The 14,044-nt window shown below is 52.7% G+C and overlaps 1 protein-coding gene across 1 annotated transcript in view; it reads left to right on the forward strand.

Annotated features, from left to right (window-relative positions):
- The window catches only part of Acss1 (acyl-CoA synthetase short chain family member 1), a gene marked incomplete at its 5' end in the record, with an annotated part of 36,322 nt that overhangs the window by 848 nt on the left and 21,430 nt on the right, over window positions 1–14,044 (forward strand). The window contains one exon of the mRNA XM_010625624.2: window positions 6,725–6,821. Coding sequence (XP_010623926.1) covers window positions 6,725–6,821 — 97 coding nt within the window. The remainder of the gene's footprint in view (window positions 1–6,724; window positions 6,822–14,044) is intronic.

A 14,044-nucleotide genomic window follows, 5' to 3' on the forward strand; every position in this document is an offset into this window, starting at 1 on the left:
TGCTCTGAAAGGAGAGCGGGGTGGTTGTGGGGTCCAGGGGAAGAGAGTGCCCCATAAGCGGTCAGAGTGGGTTATCTCTTTAGGAAAGCTCTAAGTGCTGGAGGACCAGCCCCAGCCACACCTGCTGCATACCTGGTGGTGGTGGTAAGGAGCACAGAAACGAGCTTCAGGGAACCCTAGTCCTTTGGATTCTGCTGAGCCTGAGTTCTGCTGTTTGGCTCAGATCTGGGCTGGGTGTGCGTTTGCCCTCTCCTGGATCTGAAGAGACAGCCCAGGCTGGACAGGCAGGGTGGTCCTGGGGAGGCCTGCAGCCCTGGGCCATCAGGATAGGAACCTGGGCTGGGGCAGGGATCTTCCTGACAAGGTCCTGCCCTGCTCAAGGCAACAGTCAGGTGGGATGTGGTGTCTCCACTACTCTACTCTCTGATCTTCAGTCTGGCTCTTGTGAAATCCACAACAGTGCTCTTCTCTTAGGATGGCTGTAGGACTGTGTGGGAGGTGTAGATCTGGCTCAGGGCTCACTGGGGATCAACAATCTGTAGAAACATTAGCTATATTAAGAAATTGACATGAAGCGATAGGCAGTGTCTGTTTGTCAAAGGATTTTTGCACCTTATGTTGCAGGTTTAATCAAAATGAGTCACCTGATCAGAGTTTTCTTTATAATTGAGTCAGCAGATAGTGTCCTTGAACCAGTGGGGAAGGAGAAACACTTGGTGTACAGAATGGGTGGAATGTGCCCTTGAGGGCCGGTGCAGTGGGGCTGGCCAGGGCATGGCCAGAGCACGGTCAGGGCACAGAGCAGGTCCTCTAGGAGCTGCCTTTAGACTCCCTGGCAGGCGGAGGCCACAGTTGGCTCCTTCAGGGTTGAACTGATAAGACCAGTGACGTCAAGAATTGGTTTGTGCAGCAGGGAATTCCGCCTCTTTCCCTTGATAGAGCCGAGCCAGGTACAATTTCAGAAAACTGACTTGTAGCAGAGCAGTTTTTGGTAGCTGTCCTGCCTCAGCTGGGGTGTCTGTCCCCTCATCTGGCACAGGCCAGGCCACAGGAGCAGGTAGCTCCCTAGAAAGCTGTGGAGGTTGGAGAAGCCTTGGCTCAGTCTGTCTGCTGAACATGGACCTTGGCTTCTTGCATCTTGCATCCTCCCTTCAGGGACATCTGGACCAATTCTCAAAATGTGGCCTGAGACCACGGCAGCAGTAGGATTATCTGGGTGCAAACCTGTGGTCTCTAAGTAACAAGTGGTTGCCAGCCCTTCATGTTTTAGTGCTAGCCTGTGCCCCAAACCAAAGCAAGTGAAGCCTTTCCAAGCCAAACAACATGAAGATTCATGTTCTGGAGATGGCACAGACCAAGCAAACATGGCATGGGGTGGCACTGAAGCACAGTGCAGTTCAGAGGTCTGGGTACATCTTTTACTTTAAATCCTGCTTTGTGTTTGCTTGTCTTGCAAGTTTCCTGTCTATAAACTAAGGATCATGCATACTGAGTTCTGATCTAGTCACTGTTGTTACATATAAACCCACCCCAAGCCCACTCCTCACCAGGTCCTGTGGGTCAGGACTCTGGAGGTGATTAGAGCTTGGTAAGGTCATGGGGTGCAGCTGTCATGGTGGGATCCTGTGGCTTTGTAGAAAGATGGGGGAGAGAGAGCAGAAGACACACATTGGTGTGTGCAAATGCATGCATGCATGCATAAACACACACAAAAGCACAAGCATGAACTCTCTGCCTCCTGTCTTGCGATGGCTTTTGCCACCTGAGACTTTGTTGGCAGGATCATCACCCAGTGCAGGCCCAAGAGCTTCCAGAACTGATCTACCTCAGGTAATTCACCAGAGTAACAGAAAATGGAGCATTACATCCTGGGTGACTGAGTCGCAGGATTTGGCCCCAAAACTGTTCAGGGCTTTTCTCAGCAAGTCAGCAAGGTCCAGGCACTGTCTTGGGTGGGAGTTCCAACAGGTCAGGGTATGCCTGTTAGTCCCTTCTGGCCTGGACAGGGAGGGCTACCTGCTTGCAGTTTCCTTATCTTATCAGTGGGGTGGGGTTATCAGCATCCCCAGCATGGGGTTCTTCTTGGGATTAGATAAGACTTGTAGAGCCCTGAGCACACTTTAGCCCAATCAACAGCCAGTGTTAATTATTAATGAAGCACTTGAGGAGGCCCTTGACCTGCCCAGTGCTGGGTTCTATAGGAACCGACAGGCCTAGGGTGGGTGGGAAGCAGGCTTTGGAAGAAGCACAGACCCCTCAAAGCTGCAGCTGAGCTTTGATGGCCAGGGGTGGGTGACAGTGTCCCAGGCCCAGGGCAGGGCCTCTGCTGCATGTCCCACTGCTGCTTTGCAGAAGCTTCTCTGGAAAGCTAAGTTCTGAAGGATTCTTTCTGGCCCTTGAAACTTGGCTCTGTTCTTTGTGAAACTTGACAGATATTAAAAACTCCAGAGGTCAGGAAGTTGTAAATGCAGAACTGGAGGGAAACTGTGTGCTGCTTTCAAAGCACAGCTAAGCTCTCTTTTCTAAACTCCAGTTTTGAGTCTGAGTTATTTAAAAATTACATATTCTTACTCGACCAAGAGAGCAAACAAATATTTAAGCAAGCATTGACTATTGAGCCCTTACTGAGTCCCCTCCCCTTGCCTTTCTCTCTTTCTTGCTCTGCTGGGGAACCCAGGGTTTCTCACAGGCTAGGCAAGTGCTGTACCACTGAGCTGCATCCCCAGCCCTTTCCCGTGCTTTTTGGGGCATTTCTGCAGGAATGGAGGCCACTTTACTGTCACTGTCTTCTCTGTGGCATGCCTCCAGTCATTCAGAAAGCGGATGACAGCAAGAGGCCACACGCAAGCTCAGTACTTTGTTTCCTCTCAGTGATTGAATCAACTTGTCTAAGGTTTTTCAGGAACTCTAAGTGAAAATTGACTCCAATCTTGCGGGGGGGCGGGTCCTCTGGAAGGATCTCTGGATTCTTCTCCTTCATCAGAATCCTGACTTACTTTAAATAGCATTCTCTTCTAGAAAGTTGGCAAATACAATATTTTGTGACTGATGTCATATCTTAAAATGTGCCACGAGGTTTGCTATTTAAAGAAAGGCTATTGTGAATCCTTTTGTGACTATTAACTGCCTGTTTTGTTTTGATTATGATTGTATTTTTGTGTGCTGGGTTCCCTTACAGGCGGGCTGTGTGTGAGGGATATATTTAAACAACCAACCAGTAAGCTAGGGCTGGGGGTGTGGCCAGTGGCAGAGCTCTTGCCTAGCCAGCTGGAGGCCCTGGTTTCCATTAGCACCGCCAAAAAAAATAAAAAAGGAGTTCTTGAAAATTCCTGTGTTAGCATGTGCCATCTTTATAATGGAAATCATAACTCTTGCAATTCTTTTCTTGTTAATGAAACTAAAAACTTGAGGCCCACCAAGAGGCATTAGCATAACTGCTGCAGGCTGGGTCGTGGGCCCAGGCAAGACCTGCGCTCCTGCAACTTGACAGAGCACAGTGGCCAAGGGGTGACACTCTGCTCCCAGAGGCCTCAGCCGTCTCTCAAGATGCCAACAGGGAGGGGTTGGTGGCCCCTCTGTGCAGATGTGGAAATATAGGGCCCAATATAAGGATAGTAGTGAGTAACCCAGGAACTGTCAAGGCCATGGGGTCTCATTCTGAGGAGGAATGGCTCCTCAGTTCATTATCAAAGGACAGAATCACAACCATGTGTGTGAGGATCTCAACTGGCTTCTATTTCTCCATTCTAGAATTAGGTAATGCTTCATCCCAGCGTTGCAGTGGGCAGAGCGGAGCGGGTAGAGCCCAGAAGGTCTGTGCAAGAGCTTAGTCTCAAAGAGTGGCCTGTTGTAATGTTCATTTAACGGTAAAGAACAGATCAAGCTGAGTGTGTCGCTTAAGGTCATTACAGCTGCTGGGGGACATTGTGATGCAATCCCACCCTCTTCCCTGCAGGGTCCTCAGAGCTTATGACCCAGGATGGGTGGGCCCCAGAAGGGGAACCACTGGCGGAAGAAGGAAGTGTCATAGTGCAGTGGGTGGGAGGGAGCCATGTGCTTCTGAAAGGCTTGGAAGGCATGAGGCAGGAGGGGCCTGGGCAGCTCTCCTTGGAAATGTGTGGAAACCAAACTTTCTTGTCCCACTTCTCAACTCTTTGAATGAGGTTTTTATTTTGCACTTTTTAAATTTAGAGATGTGAGAATTTCCTTCCTTCCCTCCTGCTTCCTTCTTTCCATCCTTTCTTCCGTCCTGGATTCAGACAATAGCAGACACCCTGAGTATGTGCTAAGAGCCAGCGTGTGCTTCTGGCTGCTGTCCCTGCACACCTTATACTATGGTGGCTGTGAGCAGAGATGGGTTGTTCTGTTTGTGTTTCCCTTATGAGTCACCCTCTGAACCTACAGTGGGAAACACCTAGTTCTTGCAGGCGTGGTCAGAGGCAGGAATGGGTTCCTTGGACTGATGGAAGCTGAGGTTTGGATTAAAAGAGAGGGCTTTGTTTGCTGCCTGTGAGTGGTCAGCCGGGGCTGGGCTGGAGACCTGATTTTTAGCCACAATTGCAGACTGCATTCACAAAGTGGAATGCGCAGGTGTGGACCCAAGAGATGAGTCCCTTTGGGCCCCGCAGCCACAGCCACAGCACAAGGCTGGGACAGGTTCTGAGGTTCTAACACCTGCAAGGTTGAGAAGCACTGATTTTGGCAAAAAATGAGGCTTTCTATTTAAGGGCCAAAGCCAGAAAAAGTGTGTTCCCTTCTTGGACACAGAGGAGCCACCTGGGACCCATTAGACTCCCATGTCACCCTGTAGCTGGAGGACATGACCCAGCCGTCCCTGCCTCCATGACCCACAGCTCCCAGCTCTGGGTTGAGCAACTGCACCAACATGACCTGGACAGGTGGTCTGAAGCCATGTGGGTAGCACCAGACATCTCAGGCTCTTAGAGGGAGATGTAGGGCCCAGGACACTGGAAGTGTGGGCTGGGTCTGTGTGTGGGCTGGAAGGGGACTGTGCAGAGTGCCTGGAGTGAGGACTCCCCAGAGTCTCTGGCAGAGCCTCTTGATGGGGAAGGGCTCTGTGCTGACCTGCCTGGATCCTGGACATGGCTGCTGCACCTTGCTCCCCGCATACCCGGTGGTGTCCATCTGTGGCAGGGCCCTGCCTCGGTCTGCTCTGCCCCCCTGCCCAGCACATGACCTTTGGGCTCTGAGGGAGGCTCACCTGACCTCAGGCTGTCATGCTCCAGTGCGAAGAATGTCTGGGCACCTGCTGCCCTTCAGCGAGTCCCACGTGCAGGGTCGGGTGTGTGTGAGCCCTTTGCAGCCAGGCGAGTGTACACAGCTGTACACATACATGCACGTATGCACACTTACACAGCCGTGAATGTACAAACACCCCCCATGCACATCCCACACCTGTATATGCATACACATGCACACCCACATGCCTACATACCTCCTCATACCTGCACACTTTTACACACGCATGTGCACTAACACCAACCAATTATGTACCTCCTACCCTATCTCTGAGTCCTTTGTCAGTTTGTTTCCTCTCCCCCCAATCATTTCTTCTCTTTTCAAGTTCTTCGGAGGAATTCCCTGTGTCAATTAGTAGCATTAGTATTTTCCCCTGTTAGCATTTACCTTGTTACACTTTTTTTTGTTTTGTTTTGTTTTTGAGACAGCGTCTCACTATGTAGTTCATACTGCTCTGGAACTCAACTCTGTAGCCCAGGCTGGTCTCGAACTCACAGCAATCCTCCTGCCTCAGCCTCCCGAGTGCTGGGATTACAGGCGTGCGCTGCCACGCCTGGCATGTTACACTTTAAAAAAAAAAAGATTCTAAAGTGTACAGTACAGTTTGTGTGTAGAGAGATGGAAGCTGTACACTGTTTTATACTTAATCCTCTTGCATAACAGAAATTTCATACCCATTGATTAGTGACTTCCCCTTTCCCCTCTTCCTGTAACCTTTGGGAATCACAGTTCCATGAGTATTCCTTACTTTAGGTATGATTTACACACAGGACACTGAGGTGACCCTGAGGGATGGGGTAGCAACTGCACTGAGCTCCCCACGATGCTCATGTCCACGAAATTCCTGGAGGCAGGGGTGGGAGTGGATAGGTGTCAGCTTCCAGGGCTGGAGGGGGCTCTCCCTTGAAATCTCATGATTGAGACAGGGTGTCGGGTAAGTGAGGATTAGAGCAGATGGCAGCACAGACCGGTTTCTACAGAAGCCCTGTGATTTGAGCTTGGGTACAGGAGGGGGATGGGGAAATTGGGATGGTGTTTTCCCACAGTGCAGCAGAGGCTGGTAGGGTGCCAGCTGATCACCTGGGAGAGGGCTTGGCTCCTGGCCCTGGTGGGCACCCCACCCATGGGTCCACAATCATGGCCCAAGCTATCTGCCCTGTACTGGCTGCACACAGACCCCTGGATCCCAGGAAGCAGGAGGCCAGTGGGGCCCAAGGATGAGGAGGGGCCAAAAGGTGCCAAAGGGTAGCCAGGACTGGGACCATGGCTGCCTTAGGTACTCTTGGTTGTGAGACCATGTCTGTGTGGTGACTTGCTTGTCGTCGTGGCTCTCACATCTCCCTCTCTCTCTAGGAGTGTGAGTTCTCCTAACTGTGGGTGAGGGCAGGGACCCTCTCAGGGAGTGGACTCCCTATCTTTGCTCTAAAGCCCAGCAATTACTGTCTGTGCTCCTGTTTCTGTGCAGTCAACTGCTTGGACCAGCATGTCCGAAAGGCGCCCGAGAGTGTCGCTTTGATCTGGGAGCGCGATGAGCCTGGCACAGAAGTGAGGATCACCTACAGGTAGGACATCCCCTGCCCACACAGGGCCACTGAGGCCTTCTGTGGTCATTAACAGAGGAGACATCCCACTTGGAAGCAGCCCTGGCTTCCCCTTTGCCTCTTCATATTCCTGTAGGAGGGGCTGGGGATTTAGATCAGTCGTGCCTCTGCCAGCCTCACAAGTACAAGGTCCTGAGTTCCATCCCCATTACCAATGAAAAGAAAGAAAGAAAGAAAGAAAGAAAGAAAGAAAGAAAGAAAGAAAGAAAGAAAGAAAGAAAGAAAGAAAAAAAAGAGATTCCTGTAGGAGGAACTGGGGTCCTCCTGAACCCTGTTGGTGAGGGTTCACGGTACAGGGAGCCATGTGGCCCATGACACCCTGAGCACAGCTTGTCTCAGTGTCAGGCAGAGGATCCTAGCCCCAGAACAGGAGGCTTGGAGGCAGCTGATAAAGCTCATGCTGACATCATGGGCTCCAGCCATATCATCTGTTGTGCTGGACCCTGAGGAGAGAGCAACAGTGAAGAACACTTTGAAAGAGCTTTGCAAAAACCTAATGCTTTTGTTCTTTGATCCTTAAATGATTCTATGCACATTCTAGGTGTCACGCTTGTGTGCCCTGGGTTGACTCATGGCGCCTACAGCCCTCAGGCCTAGTGCAGTCCCCACAGCTGGGACTCTCCACTGGGTGGAGCAGCTGGGACCCGCTAGGCAGGCCTTGGCAGAGGTGCCAGCAGGTGCACCCTTGGTACTGTCCAAGGACTGGCTGTCCCTAGGGCTGGATTCTGTGTCCTCTGCTGTCTTTGAGCCCAGCATGGCTGACTGCTGTGACGTGGAGTTAAATGTAAACCACTCAGGAATGCTTGGGATGTAAGCCAGCGTGATAACGCTAACAGTGACATCGGGTCCACAGCAACAAAGTGGCTTGGGGTGGATATGGGCAACGTGTTCATTGTTCTGTTTGTCTAAAAATAAATAGAGCCCAGGATGGTCTGTAGACTTCACTGGGCTTAGTACTGAAGGCCATTTGTGCTGCTGTTTGAGGGAAAAGTGTAAGTACAGGTTATCTTTAATTGCTGTTGTGCTCAAAGGGCTCCAGTTAATCATTTTCCTGGTCATTTCAGGTGTTTGAGATGAGATTTTCTTCCTTCCCTCTCTTAGGAAAGCCCCCGTCCTTGCTGCTGGTTGTCCTGCCAGTAGGCACAGACACAGCCCCCAAATGAAGCTCTGCCTGCCCAGAAGCTGGGTGCAGTGGCATCCAAGGTCCTCAGGGTGGCCACAGGCCTTGTGGATCCAGAGAGCTGGGTCCAGACTCATAACCTGTCCCCCAAATTTGGTGCTGGGAGTCAAACCCTGACCCTGTGCGTGCCAGCCCAGTGCCCTACCACCAAGCTGCCCCTTGGCTCCTGGTCCTTTAAAGAAACCTGAGGGGCTGAAGTTATGAAGGCTGAAATGTTTGTGCCCTCGGGTTTCTGGGCAGCAGGAAGCTTTGGTGGCCCCAAAGTTACCGTCTAGGGGACCTGGGGAAAAAGTCTTCCCTGTCACCCCAGCCTGTTTCATAAGGCACAGAACAGCCCTTTCTCCAGAAACCTGTGCTCCCTTCTTAGTTGTTGCCCATCCCATTCAAATGACCACTGCTCTGACCTTTTTTCTGAATAGGAATTATTTTTAACCCAACCTACAGGGAGGGAGGTAGACTCAGAGTCGAAATGGCTTGTCCCAGACAGGTGCTTGGTGGGGGCTCCTGGGGTTAAGCCCAGGTCAGCGAGTTCAGAGGGAGGAGCCCACGACCATGCTGTGGCGCATGGTGCAGACTCACTGGGGCCCGGATGGACAGTGGTTGGAGCCCTTCACTTGCCCTGTCAGCACCCTGTCTGGGACCAGCTTGCTGGGTGGCTGCTCATATGTCTCCATCTCAGGGGTCCCGAGCCTCTCGGTCCTGGCTCTGTTATCCCTGACAGGTGCGTTTCTGCAGATTCAAACTGAACTGTGACCTGCATCTCCTCCCCCGAAACCGTGGACCCAGCCCTCAACAACAGCTCCATTAAGAGACTCAGGAAGTGCTGCCAGGTGTCATGTGCCTGGGTGGATGTCGCATTGCACACATGCACCTTTCATACCTGCCCCCACCTCACCACGCAGCTCTGACTCCTGCTTCCTGGGCAGTTGGAGCTGGCTCTCAGCTATGCTGCCTTTGGGGGTGCTGTTCTGCCTACTGAAATCTGAACCCTCTTGTGCCCCAAGCTGGGGAGGCTCAAGGGTTGCACTTTAGGAAACTTGTGGGGTTGAGGGTCCTCACTTGTCTCCCACTTGTCCACGTCACCCACGCCTTCCTTCTGTGGCTGCAACCCCAGAGCCGTGACCAGTTGTAGCTGGAGCCAGGTCCCAGCATCCTCTGCAGAGGGCACCACGAGGCAGCTCAGCCTAGGGTAGCTGTGATGACTGAGGCTGCTCCCTACCCCCACTCTGCCCTCTGACTGTGGGGGTGGGGCCCAGGAGACCACCAGGACCTGTTCAAGCTAAGGTGCCAAGGCAAGTGCTGGGTTGCATCCTGGACAGCTGCTCTGTGCTGCCGTCCAGGTGGATGTCCTTTAGAAGCTGGCCCTTCAAATGCCAGGCAGGTGGGCAGGTTCTAGAGACCAATGGGAACTGGGGAACCCAGGACAATCTGTGTGGATGGAAGTGTCTTCAAGACCACTGCCTTCCCAGTCAGCATGCAAGCTTCCTGCCTAACCTGGGGTCTACATAGAGGATGATGTGGGGGTAACAGGGGCTGCAGCTTGTTTTACCTCCTCTCAGCCTATGTGTGGGGCCTGACACAGGTGAAGGCAGGGGATAGGTACCCAGTTGATGTTTATCACACCTCTAAGCTAGCACATTTCTCCCAGAGGCTTCTGTGGAAGGTCTGACCTTGAACGTGAGCCCAAAGGAGAGAGTCATAATTAAGTCGTAAGACCAGGTTTGATCTCTGGCCAGCTCTGTGGCTTTGGGGTCCATTTCTCTGCATCTGTAGCATTAGGGATTGGATGATACTGGCATGGGAGGACAGGCTGGGGATGGTGTCCCAGCAGCCTCTCGGACACAGCAGCAGGTCGACGGCCTTGCTGCCATCACCTGAGCAGAGTGTGGTTTTCGTGGGGTGATTTTGTGCTTCTTCTCTCCTGGGCTTCTTTATCGGGTAAGGCTCATTTGCAGTGAGACAGCCCCGAGTATGGGGGAGCCAGCCCCCTGACTTTTCTGCCTCAGGCCCCTTGTGGGTACTAAGGGTGATGGCCTTCTCCCCAGGATGCTGGACCCCTCAGGCACCGCATTATCAAAAATCCACTCAGCCAGTACCAGTGTGGATGTCCCATGGGGAAGTTCAAGGTGGGCACCCACATGCTGCTGCCGGGTGGGAATGGGGGCTGCGGCCTGGAGCCACTTCCTGCGAGGTGAGTATCCTGCTTGTCTTCAAATGTGGCCACTTAGGAAGCTCACGGATGTAGCCTGCCCTGTGGTTCAAGGGATTGGAAACAGAAAGTCAGGCCATGAACACCTGGTGGAGGAGGCCTCAGAGGATTGAGTCTGGGAAACAGGGGGCAGGTGTGAGCAGCAAGCCTGAAGGGCTGGGACAGCTGAACTGATCTCGGTGGAGACCCCTGCTCTGTGCTCATGCTGTCCCCGTGCTGGCCCTCAGGCTGTCATCTGCAAGATGGAATCGAGCTTCTCCTCCAAGGGGCTGCTGGATGCTGAGCAGGACGTGCAGGCTGAAAGACCAGGCTGGGACTGGGAGAGGAATGTCCATATTCCCTGTGAGTCGGGCCAGGCTGAGGCAGGACAATGAAGGGCGGGACCAAAGGACATGAGGTGGCCTTCCTTGGGACAAGTGTGCCAGCTAAAAGTCACTCCACCCCATCTGTGTGGCCCTTGTTGCCCACACAGATCACTTTGGTGCTCCTTTTCAGAACATGGAGCGTGGAGGGAGCCATTACCTGCACCCTGCTGGGCCATGGTCACAGCTCACCGACCCCCCAAGTGATGGCAATCTGTGCACCCTGCTGGGCACAGCCCAGTGGCCCTGGGCATTGTGTGGTATGAGAGGCCCCTGCCTGCATCAGAGCCAGGGCAGACCTTTCAGTTGCTCTGGCTGAGAAGCTTGGACTGGACCTGGCTCTCTGTTGGCTGGAATCCATGCTGTTTTACCAGCACCTGCCTGTCCTTAACTGCAGCTCCAGATGTTGGGGCTGGAACATGTTTGGAATCCGTTCACATGACCCCTCTGCTCCTTTGTCATTCCTTTGGCCTTCCTGAGGTTCTTAGTTTCTTATTTAGGGTGGCCTGATGTTTGGGCTGTGGCAGTGATGACTGTGGAGTTTATCTGGGTATCTAGGAGACCTCTGTCAGGACTTTTTTCTGAGATGGTTAGGAACACACGCCCCCTGGGGCCGCAGTCCAGACCGTCCTCTGCCCCTGAGGGCTGGTGGGGTGGGGCTGGTGCTTGGGAGAGTCGTGCCTTGTGGAGACCCCAGTCTGAGCTTAGTTCTTGTTTTGTGCTTTCTCCTGCTTTGGAGGCTGCAGGTTGGGGTGAGCCTGAGCACAGCTTTGTCACACTGTGGCTCTCCAGTCAGGTCCCTATCAGGACAGCAGCCTGCACAGAAGGGTTTAGCTTGACCCATCTCCTATCCCCTCCCCAGGCTTCATCTCTGTCCCCTGCCCTTGCCTCTTCCATGTCCTCCTACACAGGGGGACACGGTGTTCCCAGCTTGGCCTGAGGGACGGTGGAGTTGGACCCCACACTTGGTCCCCTGGAAGTCCCTCAACATCTCCTCTGTTTCAGGTCTCTGGCCACCCTCTCCCTGCCACCTTGTAAGAAAACAGCCTTGAAGCCATTTTTGAGTGCAAAGGCCTTCAGCCACCACAGCACTCAAGGCCACTGTGACGCGCAGGCTGTGGGGTTTGCTGACTCCAGGATGGGATCTTTGGGCTGTGGAGTTCCTGTAGGCCATCCATTGTCCAAAAGGACAGCCCTGTTGGACAGAATAAGCCCATTAATTTTCTGGACTTTGCAACTAAATTGTCTGTTTTTTCAGTCTCATGTTTTTGTTTTGCCCTGTTTTTGAGAAAGGTATTGCTGAGCTGAAGGGATCTTCCTGCTTCAGCTTCCTGAGTAGCTGAGACTACCTACCAGCAGGGGCCACCATACTGGGTGTCAGTCATATGCTTTATGTGAGGTGTGGGGCACATTTTCCACTGGCGCAAATAGGGGTGCTCTGTTGGAGTTGCCAAAGGGCCATGTGTGCTGCGGGCTACAGTGTCCTCAGTGGTGCCTTCCAGTGGGTGGGCTGCAGGGTCCTGTGGCCTGGGAAAGGAGGGGACATGGATGGGAGCCAAGAGCTCTTTTGCTCTTCCCCTTCCTCTCAAATTTACCATTTGGTTTTTGTTGCAAATTACTAATTAGTAAGTGAATAATTAAGTAGAAGGAACGAGATGACTAACAAGAACTGTAGTTACAGGGGAATGGTTAATTCATGTGACCTTCAAGGGGAGCCGTAGGGCCAGGTGTGGTGTTGGCAGAGCAGGAGGCTCCCTTGGGGTGGTGAGGGTGACTTTGCTGGTTCTCCAGGCTCTCAGGCCAGTGGCACTGAGCGTGTTCCTTAGAGCAAAGTGGACCTCAGTCCTGTACCTTGTTCTGAGTTGTGGGAGTGGCCTGGAGTGGGCGTGGTGGAAATATTTTCATTGTCAAGAGCCACACCAGAGCTTTCCTCCAGAGAAGGGGCTGCTTGGTGAACATTTCTCAGCATGGAGTGGGCCCCGCCTCCTGTCCTGTTACACAGTCAGGTGCTGCCCCAGGCTCTGGTGCCCTGTGATGACCCTGGAGTAGCCTTCCCTGTCTGGATTCATCAGGAAGCCTAGAAATAGGAGGATGGGCAGCCTGTGCCCAGCCTGGGGCTTTCTGTGAACTCAGCATTCTGTTTTGCTGTTGCTATCCCAGAGCAGCTGGACGGGTCATGTGACTGGACAGAGGCCTGAAACACCCTGGGGCTTTTTTTTTCCTGAGTCACAGAAAAGTGAATGATTTTAGAAAGTTAAAACCAACATCCTTTTCCCAGTCCTCCAGGGCAGGGACTCTCTTGTGTGGTCTGAGATAAACAAGTCCCTCCTGCCATGGCGAGTGTGATGCCAGGCCCAGCTGTCTTCCAGCTGGGCTCCAGGCTTTGTATCCACTGTACCCCTGAGCCACAGGCTGCAGGAGCCTATGACTCTTAATGAGTTGGCACTTGGTTCCCTCTGATATGAGCTGTGCTTTGTGACTGAGAGGGAAAGAACTTCTCTTCCGGAGACAAGACTTGGGTCAGGGCCAAGGGCTGAGGTCCAAGAGGAAGCGAGGTGTTAATGAGAGTCAAGGTTTGCTTGATGCTTACTGGTGCCTTCCACTGACTGCTGGCTGGAGGCAGACCTAGGATGTGGGCTGTGATCTGGGTGTAGCTGGGCTTCTGCACCCACCCCCTCCCGCACTCTGTTGACAAGAAGGGCTCAGTCTAACCCCACGAGCCAGAAGCTTTCAGTGCTTCTCTTGTTAATTCCTATTGGAACAAGAATCAGCCTCAAGTTCAGAGCCTCTGGTTCTGGTTTACTTTTTTTTTTTTTTTTTTTTTTTTTTTTACTTTTAGGTTCTGGGATGGATCCCAGGGCCCTGTGCATCAGAGTTGCACCCCAGACCCATTCATTGTTAAAATAAATTTATATTTAAAAAGTAAGCTAACCCAGGGCAATGTGGTCTGTAAATGAAACAGCACTGGCACATGGTGGAACCATGAAGTTGTTCCAATCCAAGGCTTTGGGACGAGCTAGGCAAGATCAAGACTGGGTTTGGACCTGCCCAACTCATCCAGCTGAACAGCCTACAGAAAGAGGCTCAACCTCTCTGCGTCTTGGCTTCCTCATCTGGGCAGAGGGGGCTGTAGGCTCAGGGCCATGGGCTGTTGTATGGTCAGGTGGTTCTGTGAAGCCAGCCCTGAGCTCAGGCACTTGCCCCATAGCTATCCCTGCTGTCGGTCTGGGGAGGAAGTGGAAACTGGGGTGGAAGTTCATGGCCTGGGCTGAACTGGAGAGAAGGATCCCTGAGCTCATTGGGAGGCAGGGTGGCCAGAGAAGGTGGGTGACATGAAGCAGGTGACGGCTGGGTGGTGTAGAAGGTCCTTCCATCCCAGAACCACAGTCTGAGTGCCTGGAGCCCCAGGTTGGCAGCAACTCCAACCGTGGGT

The sequence above is a fragment of the Fukomys damarensis genome, unplaced genomic scaffold, assembly GCF_012274545.1.
Source record: "Fukomys damarensis isolate Sample0158 unplaced genomic scaffold, DMR_v1.0_HiC HiC_scaffold_7, whole genome shotgun sequence".
Classification (NCBI taxonomy): Eukaryota; Metazoa; Chordata; class Mammalia; order Rodentia; family Bathyergidae; genus Fukomys; species Fukomys damarensis.